The sequence below is a fragment of the Pygoscelis adeliae genome, unplaced genomic scaffold (assembly GCF_000699105.1).
Source record: "Pygoscelis adeliae isolate BGI_AS28 unplaced genomic scaffold, ASM69910v1 Scaffold94, whole genome shotgun sequence".
NCBI lineage: Eukaryota > Metazoa > Chordata > Aves > Sphenisciformes > Spheniscidae > Pygoscelis > Pygoscelis adeliae.
The window spans coordinates 2,836,760-2,853,729 of NW_008824547.1; the positions used below are offsets into that span (position 1 = coordinate 2,836,760).

At 46.4% G+C, this 16,970-nt stretch overlaps 1 protein-coding gene across 3 annotated transcripts in view; it reads left to right on the top strand.

The window, feature by feature from the left end:
- Positions 1-16,970, top strand: part of RAD54L2 (RAD54-like 2 (S. cerevisiae)) — a 55,424-nt gene that overhangs the window by 34,603 nt on the left and 3,851 nt on the right. For 2 of the 3 annotated variants that reach the window (XM_009321832.1, XM_009321830.1), the window contains exons 4-20: positions 1,016-1,155; positions 2,797-2,928; positions 3,703-3,935; positions 4,650-4,832; positions 5,109-5,242; positions 6,498-6,694; positions 7,230-7,572; positions 9,278-9,455; positions 10,063-10,314; positions 10,932-11,050; positions 11,360-11,475; positions 12,504-12,603; positions 12,947-13,152; positions 14,436-14,611; positions 15,386-15,582; positions 15,697-15,893; positions 16,376-16,465. In XM_009321832.1, coding sequence (XP_009320107.1) covers positions 1,016-1,155; positions 2,797-2,928; positions 3,703-3,935; positions 4,650-4,832; positions 5,109-5,242; positions 6,498-6,694; positions 7,230-7,572; positions 9,278-9,455; positions 10,063-10,314; positions 10,932-11,050; positions 11,360-11,475; positions 12,504-12,603; positions 12,947-13,152; positions 14,436-14,611; positions 15,386-15,582; positions 15,697-15,893; positions 16,376-16,465 — 2,993 coding nt within the window. The remainder of the gene's footprint in view (positions 1-1,015; positions 1,156-2,796; positions 2,929-3,702; positions 3,936-4,649; positions 4,833-5,108; positions 5,243-6,497; positions 6,695-7,229; positions 7,573-9,277; positions 9,456-10,062; positions 10,315-10,931; positions 11,051-11,359; positions 11,476-12,503; positions 12,604-12,946; positions 13,153-14,435; positions 14,612-15,385; positions 15,583-15,696; positions 15,894-16,375; positions 16,466-16,970) is intronic. The other variant, XM_009321831.1, reaches the window with a different exon arrangement.

Genomic DNA, 16,970 nt, shown 5'->3' on the forward strand with positions numbered 1-16,970 from the left:
AATTCTGATGCTGTGGCTGGTGCCTGAAATGTTGGAAACCAATTTCACCTGAATTTTATAAAGCAGCAATTGTTTGATTGTGTAAGTCACCACATATATTCTGGGACAGGTTGTGAGGTGGTAATTCACTATGAAATTTTGTTCAAGGGGATCTAAAATGCTCAGAGGAGTCATAATGGAGCAGGAGCTCCTGTAGCAGCAAGTGGCTCTTTTGCCATGTGTGTGACGTGCTGGTGGTCTTTGGTTTATATTTAAGCTCGTGCAGATTGATTTTCTTAAAGCCGAAGGAATGACTTCATTAGGATGGAGGTGATGTCCCAGCAGTGTGGGGTTGGGTGGGTTTAAAGGCTAGTTTGAGGGAGCTGGATTTTACCACTGCTTGTACTGCACCTCTCCTCGGGCAAAAGAGCCTTCATTTCCAGGGCTGCACATGCGAAACTGAAGTGGGGAAAAAGCAACTTTTGGAAGTAATGAAAATTATCTGTAAAAGTAAGGTGCTTTGAGAACAACCTTTGAAACAATTGTTAAACCCATTAGAGGTCCTAGTTCCTGAAAATACTATGTCAGAGGAGAATCAGGGTGATGACTTTTTGTGGGGGAATTGATGCCTTTTCTTCCCATATATCTTCTTTGCATGACTTTGTGCGTTTTCTCTTTATAAACTGCATAGCAATAAATAACATCCTTTCAGATAGAAGAACTAGTCTATGATAACCTAGCTTAGGTATATACTTACCCACTCACATTTTTCCTCCTTTCATTATTTTGCTTCTGTCAAACTTTTGTCTTTTCCTTGAGTAATAGTAGTGTTAACCTGTAGTTGGGAAGCACAGTCTTGAAATAGCTGTAGAATTTGTCTATAGCTTTTGGCGATGATGTTCCTAGTCTGTGTAGCTGACAGACTACCTGGAGCTTGTCAATCATCTTTTGAGCCAGCTGTACAGCCGTTCAGGTTTTTGGAAGAAATTGTTTGAATGTAACCAAATCGTGTTTCTCTGTTTGCTCCTGTGTTCAGAAAGCTGTTGCGTGAGGACCAACTGGAAGCTGTGACAAAAGCAGCCCAGCAGGAAGAATTGGAGAGAAGGAAACGGCTAGAGCAGCAGCGGAAGGATTATCCAGCCACTATCCCAACCGTACCCCTAGAGTTTCTTCCTGGTAAGCAGTGGGAGGTGCCACCCGAAGCAAGATTTTTAAGGGTAGAAGCTGAATGAAGAAGAAGGTAGTGCCATGCTTGTCCATGATAGGACAATGGGTAATAGTTTTAAACTAAAAGAGGGTAGATTTAGACTAGATGTAAGGAAGAAATTTTTTTACAATGAGGGTGAAACACTGGCACAGGTTGCCCAGAGAGGTGGTGGATGCCCCATCCCTGGAAACATTCCAGGTCAGGTTGGACAGGGCTCTGAGCAACCTGATCTAGTTGAAGATGTCCCTGCTCATTGCAGGGGGGTTGGACTAGATGACCTTTAAAGGTCACTTCCAACCCAAACCATTTTATGATTCTATGATTCTATGCTGCACTTGGACTTTCAAGTGTAAACTCTTGAAACGGCAGTTCCAAACCTCTTGTTGGTTCAGTGTAGTCAGTTCCACTTCCGAGCTAGTTCTGAATCAAGATGCTGTGGCTGCATGGTGAAAGGTGCCGGTAACTTTTGTTGAAGATATTTTGGGAAGTTAATTGTGTGTAAGCGGGATGCTGGAACAGGTCTCTCTTGTCTTTCCGACTGCTACGGAAGCTTAAACCAACGGACTTGACAGAAATGCCATGTCCTTGGTCCAGATCATATTTGTACTGTGAATGGTCTGATAATGCATGGGTCTGGTACTAGGGATAGTGGAACAATAGACTGGGTGTATGTACGTTCATGATGTTAGACTGGGTGCACATATGTTCATGATGTAACCTTGTCCTTTCTTGCATGTTTCAGCAAGCAGTAAAATAGCAGGCAGTTTAAATGGTTAAGCATCACCCTTGTCTTCCAGTGAATATGTTGTCTTGTGTTGTCTTCTAACCTGGATCATTTCAGTGATCTAGTTTATAGCACAGCCTCTCACACTGGTGTAAAGGGCAGAGAAGTGCAGTTGGAAGTTGTGTCGTGGGTAGAGAGTTCTTGAGTTAATGTTGCCTCTTGGGAAAATGTATATTCTCCCTTAAGTGCAAGTGTTCAAAACATTTTTGCATGGGGGGAAGGAATAAGAGCTATTTAAAACACTGTAACTGTTGCAGAGTAGGTCGCAGCCCCAGAAGAACGTCATTGCTTGCTGAGTCACTGCAGTGGTGCTTATTTGGCCCTGTTAGCTAGCCTCTCTCCCCACATGGCAATACTTAAACATACAAACAAATGGTCTTGATCAGCAAAAGTTGTTTATGATATGTAGGATATAATTATTACAGTGTCCCTACTAACAAAGGACAGTTATCATCCCTTAAGCAGTCGGTACTTTCTCTGCTGGATGAAAAACAGCTTTTACTTCTGAGACCCTCCATAAAAAAGAATGAAAAAAAAAAAAAAGGGACTTTAGCATGTTGCATGGTCAGTGTACCCCAGCCAGGGTATGCAATAGAGAGGGTGCCATCAGCAATGGGCTATTGTTTCGGCATATTGAGAAAGGAGGAGATTGTGACCCAGGAAGCTGAGTCACAGCAGTATTGTAGACAGTGAGAGTCTGTTATGGAAAATTCCAGGGCTAAGTTATTGGAGCAAAAGTGGAAGGAAATACTGTCTGGTTTCTGAACAGTTTTGTCTCCTTCCCCATTATTATGAATTACTTATTGTTTGTAATTTATATTTGTAGAGGACATCGTTTTCAGAACAGCAGAGGCTACCCAGCTCCCCCCTCAGGTCTTGGCTGAGGAAGTGATCTGCCTAGATAGTACCAGCAGTGGCAGCGAAGATGATGCTAAAGGAAAAAATAGCATTAAAGATGGTAGGTGACCAATTGCCTCACCCTGGTCTTCTCACAATATGCTGTTTATTTAGCCACAAGTCTCCTGTTTTCATCTAGTCAGATGCTCCAGTAGCAAATCGCATCAGATTTTTGTAGGCCTGTTGGTTTCCAAATATATGGCCAGTTCTGGCCTTTGAGTCCTAAACTGACATTTATAACCTGGCCTATCAGGCACTCTTGTGAACTTGTGTTTATTTCTGCTTTATAAATGCACTTAATTTTGCTCAGTGCTCTGCTGAAGAATGCGTACATGAGATGCAGCATCATCTGCTGTGTATAAAAGGAGCATCTAAGTATTCAGATCTGCAACTGAAAGTGGGTTTTGTGCCCCTTGTCCCAAATGGATCTAACCTGACTCCTTTATACCACTCTGGTAGAGTACTTCTGCCTGATTTATTTGGTGGTCCTTAGACATCATATCAAGAGATAAAATGCATGTCTGGGTTTGGGAATTAAGAGGACACGTGGAGGAGAATGTATAACACTTAGAGAAACTGTCTCATGTTCTGTTTGGATCAGCCCAAATTAATGTTCTCTGAAACATGGGGAAACGCATCCTTTTATATGCTGGCCTGAGGGGCCTGATGTGTGCCTGTATTGTGCCTGCTTGTTCAGAATAGGTCATTAGGCCAGTGTGGAATTGCAAAAGGTGATAGCCTTGTTTTCCAGATATGAGGTTTTTTCCATGCATGATAAACCCTGACGTCAAGTTAACCTTTGCCCTTATTCTCTCCTGGTTTGGTTACTTTACAGAAGTGATTGAGCTGAGTTCAGGAGAGGATGATGCCCTCCAAATTGTGGACAGCAGTGACTCTGGCAATGAAGGGGAGGAGGATGGCAGCGAAGAGAGCAGTGGCTCTCATGTGAATGATGCCTTAAATCAGTCAGATGCTCTGGGGCAAGTCATTGTCAACATCAATCATCCACCAAATGAGGAGGACATTTTCCTGGCTCCCCAGCTTGCACATGCAGTAAAACCCCATCAGGTAGGCTTTATTAGCCTTGAAAATGCAATGAATTCAGGCAAGCCTGTCTTGTAATCTCAGCAGAACGTCTTTGGTGAGATCTGTGACCAGTCTGGTTGTGGTGGTGACTGTTGTGGACAGTCAAATGATAAGGACGAATTAAAGGAAAGCCAGGGCTATGTATAACTTTGGCTATTGTTATCATATGATAACCAGAGTATTTAGCTCTTATTTCAAGAGCCCGTACTCATCTTCGGTGACAAGATAAAAGAGATGAGAATATACTGCTTGTTTCTGGCTGTACTTGTAACATAATTCCTTCAGGTCTCAAAGGCAAAATATTTTATAACAATTAGAGTTCATTGTGATGCCCAAGAAGTTTTTTGCCTAGGTGTCCTGGTGATGGATGGTGTGGTGATACCTGGCACAGACAGGAATGTTTTCCTTTGTATATTTAGATGAACATTTAAAAAATGAAATTATAAACAAACTAATCAACCCCAATTCAGGTTCTCTGGCTACAAATGAATTTTGATTTATTGTTATATTCTCAGAAAGGTTTGTGAGTATCTAAAAATACTGACTTTCTGAGTCTTCCCTAGATTAGAATACTGTAGTGAACTTCAAACATCCCCTTTATATTGTCATGGTTTATGCAATCCTAATGTGCTTGCCACTCTGTAAATGCACACCCATCTTGTTGTTTTCTCCCACCTTTTCTACTTTTCTGTCTAGATTGGTGGGATCCGATTCCTGTATGACAACTTGGTCGAGTCCTTGGAGAGATTTAAAACAAGCAGTGGGTTTGGGTGTATTTTAGCACATAGCATGGGCCTGGGCAAGACCATACAGGTCATCTCTTTCTTGGATGTACTTTTTCGGCACACGGAGGCAAAGACTGTTCTTGCCATCGTACCTGTAAGTAGCTCATGTGAAGGACTGGCTGAGGGGCTTCCTTGCACTACTTCTTTCTTTGTGTAGAGGAGATTGATTAATGTCCTGTCTCACATCAAGCTCTATCATACCCTTGCTCTTCTTCTCCCTCTTTCATTCCCTGTGTCCCTGAGTTTGCATGCTGTGGTCTGCTCCTTCTGTTTGGGCCCAGCGGGGTGTCATTCCCTATTCTCATTTCTGCTCTTAAGATCCCGAGTGACTCACTTGGGTTTTTAATCCTTCTATGGCTAACTTTTTCAGGTGAATACGCTCCAAAACTGGCTAGCAGAATTCAACATGTGGCTCCCAGCACCTGAAAACCTTCCAGCTGATTATAACTCTAAAGAGGTCCAGCCCCGCACCTTCAAAGTCCACATCCTGAATGATGAACACAAGTAGGTGCCAGTAAAAGCCCTTTTGAGCTCTTGGACTGCGTCTTACGGAACAGTTACCAGAATTGCTGTTGCAGACTGCTTAGTTTGGGCTAATTCTGTGCCCTCGACTCCCAGATCTTTCCCACTCTGCATTTGTTGTGGATGCTGTCTTGAGAGGAGGATTTTGGTACCTGGGAGAGATTTACTGTCTCTCTCATTCAATATTTATATCTTGTACTTCCTTCTCACACTGCTGATGCACCTTTCTGTTCTTCCAGAGACAGAGCTACTTCTGCAGAGAGAAGCAGAAGTACTATGGTTTGTTTCTGGTGGTACACTGCTAGTCCTGTCAGAGTCCTGGGAATCGTAAGGCATGTGCCCCTTATACCATGTCTCTTGTATTTTAAATGTTGGGTTTTTTTCCTGAGATTTTTCACACACTTAGGGATTCCTCTACCCGACGCTGTGACGTTCTGTGAATTGTGTTGAGAGATTCTGGCAAGTTATACAAAGCCTCCTTGTCCAGAAGGGAGAAATCAGTGATTGCAGTTACAGCCTGGTGTGGAGTGCATTCTTGGCTTGTGGATCTCTGCTTCTTTCTGGGTCATTTGTCTTGCATGGATCAGGACAGTGTAGTGATCCTAGGGAGCTCTCAGTTCATCAGCTATGTTCATACACTTATCTGTTGAGGTCTTCACCTCCTGGGTGGAATGTACTTTGAATCTGCTGACACTATTCCAGCCATGTGTTTACTATTGGATGGGATCTGGTGTGCTCTGGGAGGATTGAGTGAGGATAGTGTCTTGATCTGAACCAATTCTGAGCAGGGAAGGAAAAATTGAGGGACACTAGCATTGGAAGAGACAATGACAGGGGATAAACAACTAGACGATTACAACCACATACATTAGCAGCTCGTTCAGAAACTGGTTTTTGCAGAGGTAGTCTCCTCAACAGCTCTTTAAAAAGGATGCTCTCAAGTTTGATATGCTTTTGTACATGAAAAACTTCTACAGCTCAGTTCCTGTAAGGATTTGTCATTCTCAACCCTGCTACCTGTGGCACATAAAAGGCTTTTTTCTTTTGCTCTGTACCAGATTGTCTCCTAAAGAAACTTCATTGTATTCCTCTGTCTGTTTTGATGCAAGAAAGTGCTTTAATTAATTGAACAGCTCTTTTTTCTCAGCAGACTCCAATCCAGTGGTTCAAACTGAAACTGGAGAGAAAGCTTACAGTTTATTTGGTTTGTTTATTTGTTTGTTTGCTTGTTTTGCAGGACAACAGCTGCACGTGCAAAGGTGGTGAATGACTGGGTGATAGAGGGTGGTGTGCTGCTGATGGGATATGAGATGTACCGTCTCCTCTCACTGAAGAAGTCCTTTGCCACTGGCAGGAAGAAGAAAACAAAGAAACAAGCTGGCCCTGTCATTATTGACTTGGATGAGGAAGACCGGCAGCAAGAGCTTCTGAAAGGTGGGAGGCCAGTCCTCGAGAGAGAGAGTATGATCCTGTTGTCCAGCTGGCTATCAACTCTGGCAGCACAGGGAAACAGCCTATAATTTGCTTTTAGCATCCCTGACGTGATCAAACTTTGCTGGGCAGGATTGTGTCTTTGGAGACAGAAGGTTGTTGAGCTTTGGTTGAGTCTTTCATTTCTTGCAATAGCTGCAAGTAAGCATGGAAGTCAGTACACCGAACTTGGGGATTCGTTTGTGTGAGATTTACCAGTCTGATCTGATGCAAGACACCAAACTTGATGCAATGCAGGTCATTGAGCAGAAATCAAGGGGCAGTCATGTCTGGTCATTACCACATTATGCTAAATCAGAGCTAGTGTCTAGACACATTTTATTTCCTGAATCAGCCTTGCTCTCTGCCACCCATGAATACTGCTTTTTTTGTCTTTCAGAACTACCCCTCTTTTTCATTTTATGAAGTTGGTGACCGTATAAAACCAGAACTTTGTCTTATTCACCTCTAACTAACACTTAATGTTCCTTGTCCTCAGGGATTGAGAAAGCTTTGTCTCGCCCTGGCCCAGATGTGGTTATTTGTGATGAGGGACACCGGATAAAGAACTGCCATGCCAGCACTTCTCAGGCCCTGAAGAACATCCGCTCCCGCCGGCGGGTGGTGCTGACTGGCTACCCGCTCCAGAACAACCTCATTGAGTACTGGTGTATGGTAGACTTTGTCCGACCTGACTTTCTAGGCTCACGGCAGGAGTTCAGCAACATGTTTGAGCGCCCTATCCTGAATGGGCAGTGTATTGACAGCACCCCTCAAGATGTCCGTCTCATGAGGTATCGCAGTCATGTCCTGCATAGCCTGCTGGAAGGCTTTGTGCAGCGGTGAGTCCACAAGGAGTTCTTAATGGTGTAGTCCATGCAAACAGCTCCTTCATCCCAAATTAGCCTGCTTGTTTGCTGAGTTTATGCAGTACAGCTAATCATGCTGCCTTATAGAATCATAGAATCTTAGGTTGGAAAAGACCCTTAAGATCACCGAGTCCAACCATTAACCTAACACTGCCAAGTCCACCACTAAACCATTTCCCTAAGTGCCACGTCTACACGTCTTTTAAATGCCTCCAGGGATGGTGACTCAACCACTTCCCTGGGCAGCCTGTTCCGATGCTTGACAACCCTTTTGGTGAAAATTTTTTTTCCTAATATCCAATCTAAACCTCCCCTGGCACAACTTGAGGCCATTTCCTCTTGTCCTGTCGCTTGTTACTTGGGAGGAGAGACCAACACCCACCTTGCTACAACGTCCTTTCAGGTAGTTGTGGAGAGTGATAAGGTCTCCCCTGAGCCTCCTTTTCTCCAGACTAAACAGCCCCAGTTCCCTCAGCTGCTCCTCACAGGACGTGTGCTCTAGACTCTTCACCAGCTTCGTTGCCTTTCTCTGGACACGCTCCAGCACCTCAATGTCTTTCTTGTAGTGAGGGGCCCAAAACTGAACACAATGTTCGAGGTGCAGCCTCACCAGTGCTGAGTACAGGGGCACGATCACTTCCCTACTCCTGCTGGCCATGCTATTTCTGATACAGGCCAGGATGCCATTGGCCTTCTTGGCCGCCTGGGCACACTGCCGGCTCACATTCAGCCGGCTGTTGACCAACACCCCCAGGTCTTTTTCTGCCGGGCAGCTTTCCAGCCACTCTTCCCCAAGCCTATAGCATTGCATGGGGTTGTTGTGACCCAGGTGCAGGACCCAGCATTTAGCCTTGTTGAACCTCATACAATTGGCCTTGGCCCATGGATCCAGCTTCTTAGGCTTGAGTTTTAAAACAGATACCTTATCTGTCTTTGTGGGAGGATCCTAAGCATACAGAGAAAACGACAGAGAAAATTCTTAGGTTAGCAGCTCCATATTTCTCTCAGAATCTCTGTCTTGTTCGATCTGTCAACTGCAAAGTGATCCTTATGGTTCTGTTTTGCCTTGGAGGTAGAAGTAAAGTTGGTTTGCTTTGGTACCACAGACTCTGATAATAGAGAACAACACCTCTAACTGCACCAGAGTGATCTCAGGTTTATTTTGATGTCTTAATAGTTAATTTGGATGTACACTTTCTGACATCCTCTACCCAAGGATCTGAAAGTGTTTCATAACCTTCAGTTATGAAAAGCGACAGTGTCTCCACCACTCTGGAAACAAATCAGCTTTGTTTCTCAGATGAGGGTTCTAAGATGCTGGACCAGTGATTTGGATGGAGTGTCTTAGTCATTGGCAGAGCTAAAAAGAGACCTTAGGTCTTATTTCTGTTTTTCAACTGCCATGGAAAACAGGACTTTCATCACCCTCTTAACACTGTGACCTGTGCTAGAAGATTGTAACATTTGAGATCTCTGTAATTGTGCTTACAGTTGGTATTTGGCTCCAGGGAGAGTATCTTGAAAGTGTCGTGCATTAGAGAAGCATGCAACTAGAGATCTTTCTCTCTGCAGCCAGGTGGGCAAGAAGTCAAAATCTTACCCTACAGGCAGCCACAGAGAGATCAGATTGGAAATTCCCTTCCCTCTGTTTATCTCTCTTTCTTTATTTCCTCCACAGGCGAGGCCACAATGTGCTGAAGGTTCAGCTCCCATCTAAGGAAGAACATGTCATTTTGGTACGTCTGTCAAAGATCCAGCGGGCCCTTTATACGGAGTTCATGAACCGGTTCCGAGATGCAGGCAACAGTGGCTGGCTGGGACTGAACCCACTCAAAGCTTTCTGTGTCTGTTGTAAGGTAGGTTTTGGCAGGAGCTGCAAAGAAATATTCTAGTATGTAAGGGAAAGGCAGGAATATGAGTGAAAACAGGAGATAAAAGTGTGGTTGGCCAGGTGCATCTTCTCTCCTCAGAATGCCCTGCAGTGGCCCAGCAGAATTGTTATCCCCACTTCCAGACCTGGGGTGCAGGCATGTTAAATGTCTTGTTCAAATTTGTACAAGAAACCTGCAGCCATCAGCTGAACCAGTACTGGGTTGGTACCTTAGCCATTTACCTGCTGCAATGCAAACAAGCAGCTTCCTCTGCATTTGTGCTGTGTGGGGTGCACAGTGGCCTTCTGTTTTGTTCTCAAGGAAAGAATTCGGCAGTTTTAAAGTCAGGAGAGCCTTGGTTAAGACGGTTTATACCTTGTGTTGTGGCAGAGTCATGTTTTCTGTTTTCACTACCGTAATGCAGTCAGACTAGCTTTCTCTGCAGTGCCTTACAGTTCCATGTGGGGATGGTGATGAGGTGATCGAGGTATTAGTTATTTCCTTTGAATAGCTGTGAGGGCTTTCAGTCCACAATCATTGGCAGGCAGCAGGCCAGCGCAGGCCTAACCACTTTCTTTTCTTACTCCTTCAGATCTGGAACCATCCAGACGTCTTGTATGAAGCTCTGCAAAAGGAGAATCTGGCAAACGAGCAGGATTTGGATGTGGATGACCTTGGCACAGCAAGTACTAATTCGCGCTGCCAGCCTCAGGGAATTAAAGTCAAAACAGAGAGTAATACTTTGGCATCACCAGTTGGAGAAGCTACCAATAGCAAGTTCCTCCAGAGCGTCGGCTTCAACCCCTTTCAGGAGAGAGCAAATCAGGTCGTTACTTATGAGTGGGTGAGTACCACTGCTGGAAGACTCTTCATTTGGAGAGTTATGATAAACATAGACTAGATACTTACTCTGAAAGACTGTACGTCTTTTTGTTAGGGCAGTTTTCTGAACGAGAGCAAAGAAAAGACTCTTCTGTTTAAGAGTTGGGGATTTCTCATCCATTTTCTCTGCCACAGAGCATCTTGATAAGCATGTCTGCATGGCACTGGGTAGGGATTTTGGGACTCTCGTGAGGCTGGAGTGCAGGCAACACTCTTTTATACCATTGTTTTCATCTGACCAAAAAGGCTGTGGACTTTGTTATTCTAAAAAAAGCGTTAGGGTGAAGTTTAGTCTAGATAACATGGTGGTAAATCTAGCAACCTGGAGGAGAGGTCTTGAGATAGAGAGTCATGAGAGGTTAAGAGGATGCTCATTCATCTGTATTCCAAGAAGTTTGTCTTTTGGAGCTTCTGAAATGGGAGGTAGCAGCAGTAGTTGGGAGTAACATTGTCACGTGGACCTGGCTGGATGTGTATAACCTCTTTGCAATGACTTATTTCTCTCACCTTGAGACAGGATTGTTGAACTAAGCAGGGAATGAGCAACTCCACCTGTAATAGTCTCCCATTTCTCGGTAGGCCAAAGACATCTTGTGTGATTACCAGACGGGAGTCTTGGAGAATTCACCCAAGATGGTGTTACTGTTCCACCTAATTGAGGAAAGCGTGAAGCTTGGAGACAAGATCTTGGTCTTCAGGTAAGCAAAGTATCAACAGTTGATTCTACAGTCACTAAATGCTGGAGTAGTTGAACCTCTCTGGTACTAGGAGATTCTTACACCGGGTGAGTGGTGTGGCAGTTCCCCCTTTCTCCTTTGTTGTATTAGATCCTGTTTTTCCTCCATGCATTTTATACTTCTGCCACTATCAAGTTTACTAGTGAGAGTTGTGCTGCCACAAACAGGGTTTGACAACTGTCGATGCTGTCATGGTTGGGGAAGAGTTCTGATACTCCACTTTTGCTACTGGTGGGGGCTTTCTCCTGAACAGAGATCTTGGTTTTGCAGCCAGAGCTTGTCCACGTTATCTGTCATTGAAGAGTTTTTGGCAAAGAGACCAATGCCGAGTCCTCCAAGCTCAGATGGAGGAGTTCACAACTGGGTCCGAAACATCAACTATTACAGTGAGTGCAGCCAATCCTCCTCTGTTTTGATGTGACACTGTTTGATCCTCTGTGACAGACTAATTCCTGAAAGTCATCCGCCATCTTCTTGTAGTTGTCCCTGGGTGTGAAAGTGCTCTTCTGAAGCATTCTTCTGATGAAGTCTCTTTCAGATTGTTCTTACTTTAGTTGTTTGGGAAGACAGTGTCAAGTTTGATAGCAACTAACTGATAATTTCTAAATCCTCTTTGTGACATCTTACTCAGAAGATGTTAGACATCTTTAACATCTCACTTACACACTGGTGCTTTTTTTAAGTTGTAAAAGATACTTTTTGCTTCCTGTTTGGCTATTTTCTAGATCTTGCTTCCCAAACCAGAATCACTGTGGAATGCTTTCACTACCTCGGATCTGTGAATTCCTCCTCCCCTCTTCCCCAGCTTTAAATCTTGTTCTGGCATGGGTTGTTGCTTTGTGTGGCTAATTTACAGGTCAGGACTGAGAGGAGCGGTGGATGTGGTGTTCCTGATTTTTGCAGAGCTGCCAGAAGCAAGCTGCTGCCCAGGAACAAACACAGGATACTCCTCTGCACTCCTTTAGACCAGTACTCTCTGTGCTCAGATCCAGTCCATGGGGTTTTGCCAAAGGCTTTCACAATTTTGCTTTCTCTTGGTTCCTCGAGCTTCCAGCATACGTGAGGCCTTTGTGCCTGCTGCTCTTGCTTGCTGTCTGTCTTGCTTAATACGGAGCCTTAATGGGCTAGGTGTGTGGTAGCACTCCCAGTCTTGGCCTTGCCAAGCTTGAGTAATATTTTGCTTGATCTTTCAGTTGAACAAATCCCAACCTGGCTGGCTGCATTGCAGCTGCCTGACTGGGCAAATTAGAGGTACAGAGTGGTCCAGTTGAGGTCCTGGAGTGCATGACTTGAGGAAGACCTAGAATTGGTTGGGAACCAGTGCCAAAGCTCAGTGTTCGGGAAATGGTTTTGTTCTGATGGGATTCCCCCAAACATACAGAGCTTTTAAATGTGTCTTTAATTCCCTTCTCAGGACTGGATGGCAGCACCTCTGCCTCGGAAAGGGAACGACTGATTAACCAGTTCAATGACCCCAGCAACACCTCTGTTTGGCTCTTCCTTTTGTCCACACGGTAAGTTGGCTGGAGCAGAAAGGCACAGTGGAGGACTCACGCTGGTGCTCTGTATGCATAGGGGTTTTCAGTTCTTAACTTCCTTCGTAACGTGCTCTCCAGACTCTATGGGATGATAGTGCCATCTGCTTCTGAATTCCCTAGGGGCGTAGAATTTTAGCCTTAGTCTTCTGCAACAACTTAACAACAGTCTTGGAAACCAAACATGGGTTTGAAATTGCCTGTATGACTGGAGGGAACTTTCCATAGCCACCTCATGGACTTTTGGCTGTGATGGCTGTCCTGCCTAGAAGCTTTGAAAATTGGCCAAGGCAGCAATTTGAAATTTGCCTTTAATTTCCAGTGCTGGGTGTTTGGGTGTCAACCTCATTGGGGCAAACAGAGTGGTGGTGTTTGATGCTTCTTGGAACCCATGCCATGACGCCCAGGCCGTGTGCCGAGTGTACCGCTACGGGCAGAAGAAGCCGTGCCACATTTACAGATTGGTTTCTGATTACACCCTTGAGAAGAAGATCTATGACCGTCAGATCTCCAAGCAGGGCATGTCAGGTAAGTGTGGAAGGACATGGCACTCCACTCTTGACTTTCACTCCTTTTAGTTCCTTTAAGTCCTTTTTCTGTGGTTTTCGTAGCTTCTTTTTTTAAGGTTGAAAACCAGATAGCCAAAGAAGTGACAGAGACACTATGCTAGGGCTGTTTGATGTTTATGAGTTGGCAGTGACATGAGACCCTATAAGAAATTCGCGGCAGAGCAGTAGGGGTTGTAGAGCCAGCATCCTGCAGCAGGGTTGTGCTACCAGTCCAATGCAGTGCCATTTACCTTCCCTGCTACTCTCCTGGCTGCTACAAGAGACTGGAGACTTTGGGGGGGTGGTCATCCTGTTTTCTCCTGTGCCTGGGCATTACTTGGCTTAAACTGGGCATTACTTATTAAATAGCTCTGTACCTCCATTTCTCCAGCAGCAAGAGAGGGAAAATAGCGAAATTAAAATATATATTGATACCTTTGACTAATAGGGCTTACTTAGGAGCCAAGAATAATTAATTAATTCCAGTTCTGACCTGCCCTTGTACCAAAAGTATCTTTTGTGCTGGCTTGTGCCAACTGTCGAGCTGCTCTCGTAGAGCATGAAGCTGAGGGTTGTGGTGACCCAAAAAGAGTTCTGCTGCCTGTGTCCTTCTTTGCCTCGAAACCCAACTCCAGAGGCAGCGGCCCAGCGTGATCGGCTCAGTATGCTGGCTTGCACTCAAGGTGGAGTCCCCTGGCAGCTGGCCTGGCTCCCAAGAGAGTCCTGGATATAGATGTTTTCTCCATGTGCTCCCATTTGCCCTGTGTGCAGGAAGAAACGTCCAAGGAAAACTTTCAGGCTCTTGTGAGGGAGGGGCTGTGGCTGCTTTTCTGAGCTTTTGACTCAAGAGTTCTGTAAATTTCAGCACCTGGTTATTAACTTGAGCCTTTCTGGTGGGATTTGTGGGAGGGCACGAACTGATATGGCTGCAGTTCTGTCCCAGGGCTTGTGTGTTTTAAGCCTTGCAATGTGAGATGGGACACCATCCGTAATTAGCTTCATGTTCTTGCATGCCAGGAGCTCAGTGACCTGCACTGCGTTGCTGTGCAGTCTGGAGCACAAGGCATTTGTCAGCCTGACTTGGTCAAACAGGCTCATCTTTGAACATGGCTAATGATTTTTCTCCCTGCCCTGACATTTACAGAAGGCTTCTGAGGATCATGCAGATTGCAAGGAGGGAGCTCTATTAGGACAGGAGTGTAGGAAGGGCAGCAGGACCCATCTCTTCCCTTCTCTACTCACTCTGTTCCCTCTCATTTCCAGATCGGGTGGTGGATGATCTGAACCCAGTGCTGAACTTCACCCGACGGGAGGTGGAGAACCTGCTGCATTTTGTGGAAGAGGAATCCGACCCTGCTCAGCTCTCCCTCAATCCAAGCAAGATGAAGGAGTCTGTTCTACAATTAGCCTGTCTCAAGTATCCTCACCTCATCACCAAGGTAAGACCAGCCTGCTTCCTTGCTGCCACAGCAGTGCACAGGCAGGAGGAGGTCTGGAGGAGTCTGGCTGTGTGATGGGGACATGATGGCAAGAAGGATGCATCTGTGTGCTGGTGGGAATAGGTAAAAAGTCCTCTAGAGAGGGCCCTAAGAGCCCTACCCTTCTCTGCGATATCTTCGACACATTTAGAGCCACATCTGTCCTGGACAGGTTTGGGGGCAGGTTGTAGGGCACCCCTTTCTTCAACTTGGTGCTGTGCCAGGAAGGTGTCAGTGGCATATCCCAGCTTGCTGCCAGCTCTCTTCCTGGGGTGGCTTTAAAACAAAGCTGGGATAGCCAGCACTTGCCGGTGTTGTGAAGAGTTTCACTGGTAGGGTGGTGCTGCAGGGTGGGCCTGTGGCTGGGTGCCATGGGGCTCTGGTGGCTGTGTGACGTCTTGGCAGGCTCCGTGCTTGCGCTCTTAGCCTGGCCTTTGGCTCGTGGGTTTTGCTGTGTGATCATGGTAAGGGATGGCCTTGGCTGGGCAGGCTTTGCGATGGTGAGCGATGGCTTAGCTGACTCTGTCACTCTTCAAGCTGAGCCTTGGTCACATCCACAGCGTTGCCCCGCACATGCTTCCCCATGACCAGCTCTGCCTCCCAACTCCCCTCTTCTCTGCTCCAGCCTGGGATGGGGACAGTGCTGATGCAGGGACCGGGTGGCTGTCATTTGGGGCATGTTGGTTCCCTCTTGTGGTGTGTTGGTGTCAAAACCTCAGTGCTGTGGGATTGCAGGAGCCTTTTCAGCATGAGTCACTGCTGATCGACCGGAAGGAGCACAAGCTGACCAAGGCAGAGAAGAAAGCAGCCAAGAAGAGCTATGAGGAGGAAAAGCGAGCATCCGTCCCCTACACCCGGCCGTCCTACGCACAGTATTACCCAGCCAGTGACCAGAGTCTGACAAGCATCCCTGCCTTTAGCCAGAGGAACTGGTGAGTACCTGCCTTTTCCCCTTCTTCCCGTGCTGTAGACATGAAATGAGGGGGCAGAGGATGCTTAGCCCTGTCAGTGGGGCCACTGCACTTTCCTCCCTCCTCTCTCACTAGGCGACCAGCCCTCAAGGGTGAGGACAAGCCGGTGGCAAGCGTCCGCCCAGTTCAATCCACCCCCATTCCTATGATGCCCCGGCATGTCCCCATGGGCAGTGCAGGATCAACCTCAAGTTCCAACCCCGCTGTCAACTTCCCCATCAACTATCTACAGCGAGCAGGTGTCTTCGTGCAGAAGATTGTCACCACCACAGGTGAGTTGCTGATGCTCACAGTGAGTTGAGTTGTGATGCCCATGGTGAATTGAGGAGCAGGGTGAGTTGTTGATGCCCACATGGGCTGTGAGCAGATGGGCATCAGAACCACTGATACTGCCTCTCTGCATTTGAGTGGTTCCCTTGTACCTGGAGGACTTTCCCTGCGGGTGTGCAAGGGGCATGGGCCTGGCGGGTTGTTGGGAGTGAACTCCCTGCGAGAGGGCCTGCAATACTGTTGCCAGTTGTCCTTTCTGGGATAGGGGAGATGCTGTGCCAGAGCTGCATGGCTTTTGCTCCCTCAGAGCATCTGCTGCCTTCCTATGCTGCTCGGAAATAAACCCAGGGCTTACTTCTAGCACAGTGCATAGGAAAGACAACTGCACTGCAAGCAAAGGGGTTTGGTGGTGCACCTCCCCACTCCTGATTGTGGCTGGCGTGTAATTTCACAGACACTGTTCTGTTTCTTCCCCCACTGCCAGATATTGTGATTCCGGGTACAAACACATCCACTGATGTACAGGCAAGAATCAGTGCTGGCGAGAGCATCCACATCATCCGAGGGACAAAAGGTAAGTCTCTCTGTCTTGGTAGTCTTGGTAAGACTTGTGGATAGGGTCCTAGCCAATGCTAATTAGCGAAGAGAAGGATGTAAAAGCATGAATTAGTCCCTTGAGAGGAAAAGAAACAAGAAGGGGAGGAGATCTGGAGTCTGCAGTGGCTCTGTTGCAGCCCATGCTTTGGGTGTGCTATCGTAGCTGACGCTTCAGGGCGATTGCAGCTGTGGCTGCTGCCGCCTCTGAGAGGAGCTGTTGAACTTTGTGGCTGGGTGTCTCATTCTCACAACACCCACTGCATGTACTGGGGCAGCCAAACACTTCCCGGTGCTCCCAGACCAAACTTAGTCCCAAGCATGAAGTTCCACATTTCCCTCCGGCAGCACACTGGGAGGGGGTGAGCTCCAACCCAGGAAAGCTGGAAGGGTGGAAATAAGGAGTGAGGAAGGTGCAGAAGCCCCCCACTGATCTCTCTGCGTGATCTGTGGGCTGGCCTTATGCAGCACTGCTGTCCTATTCC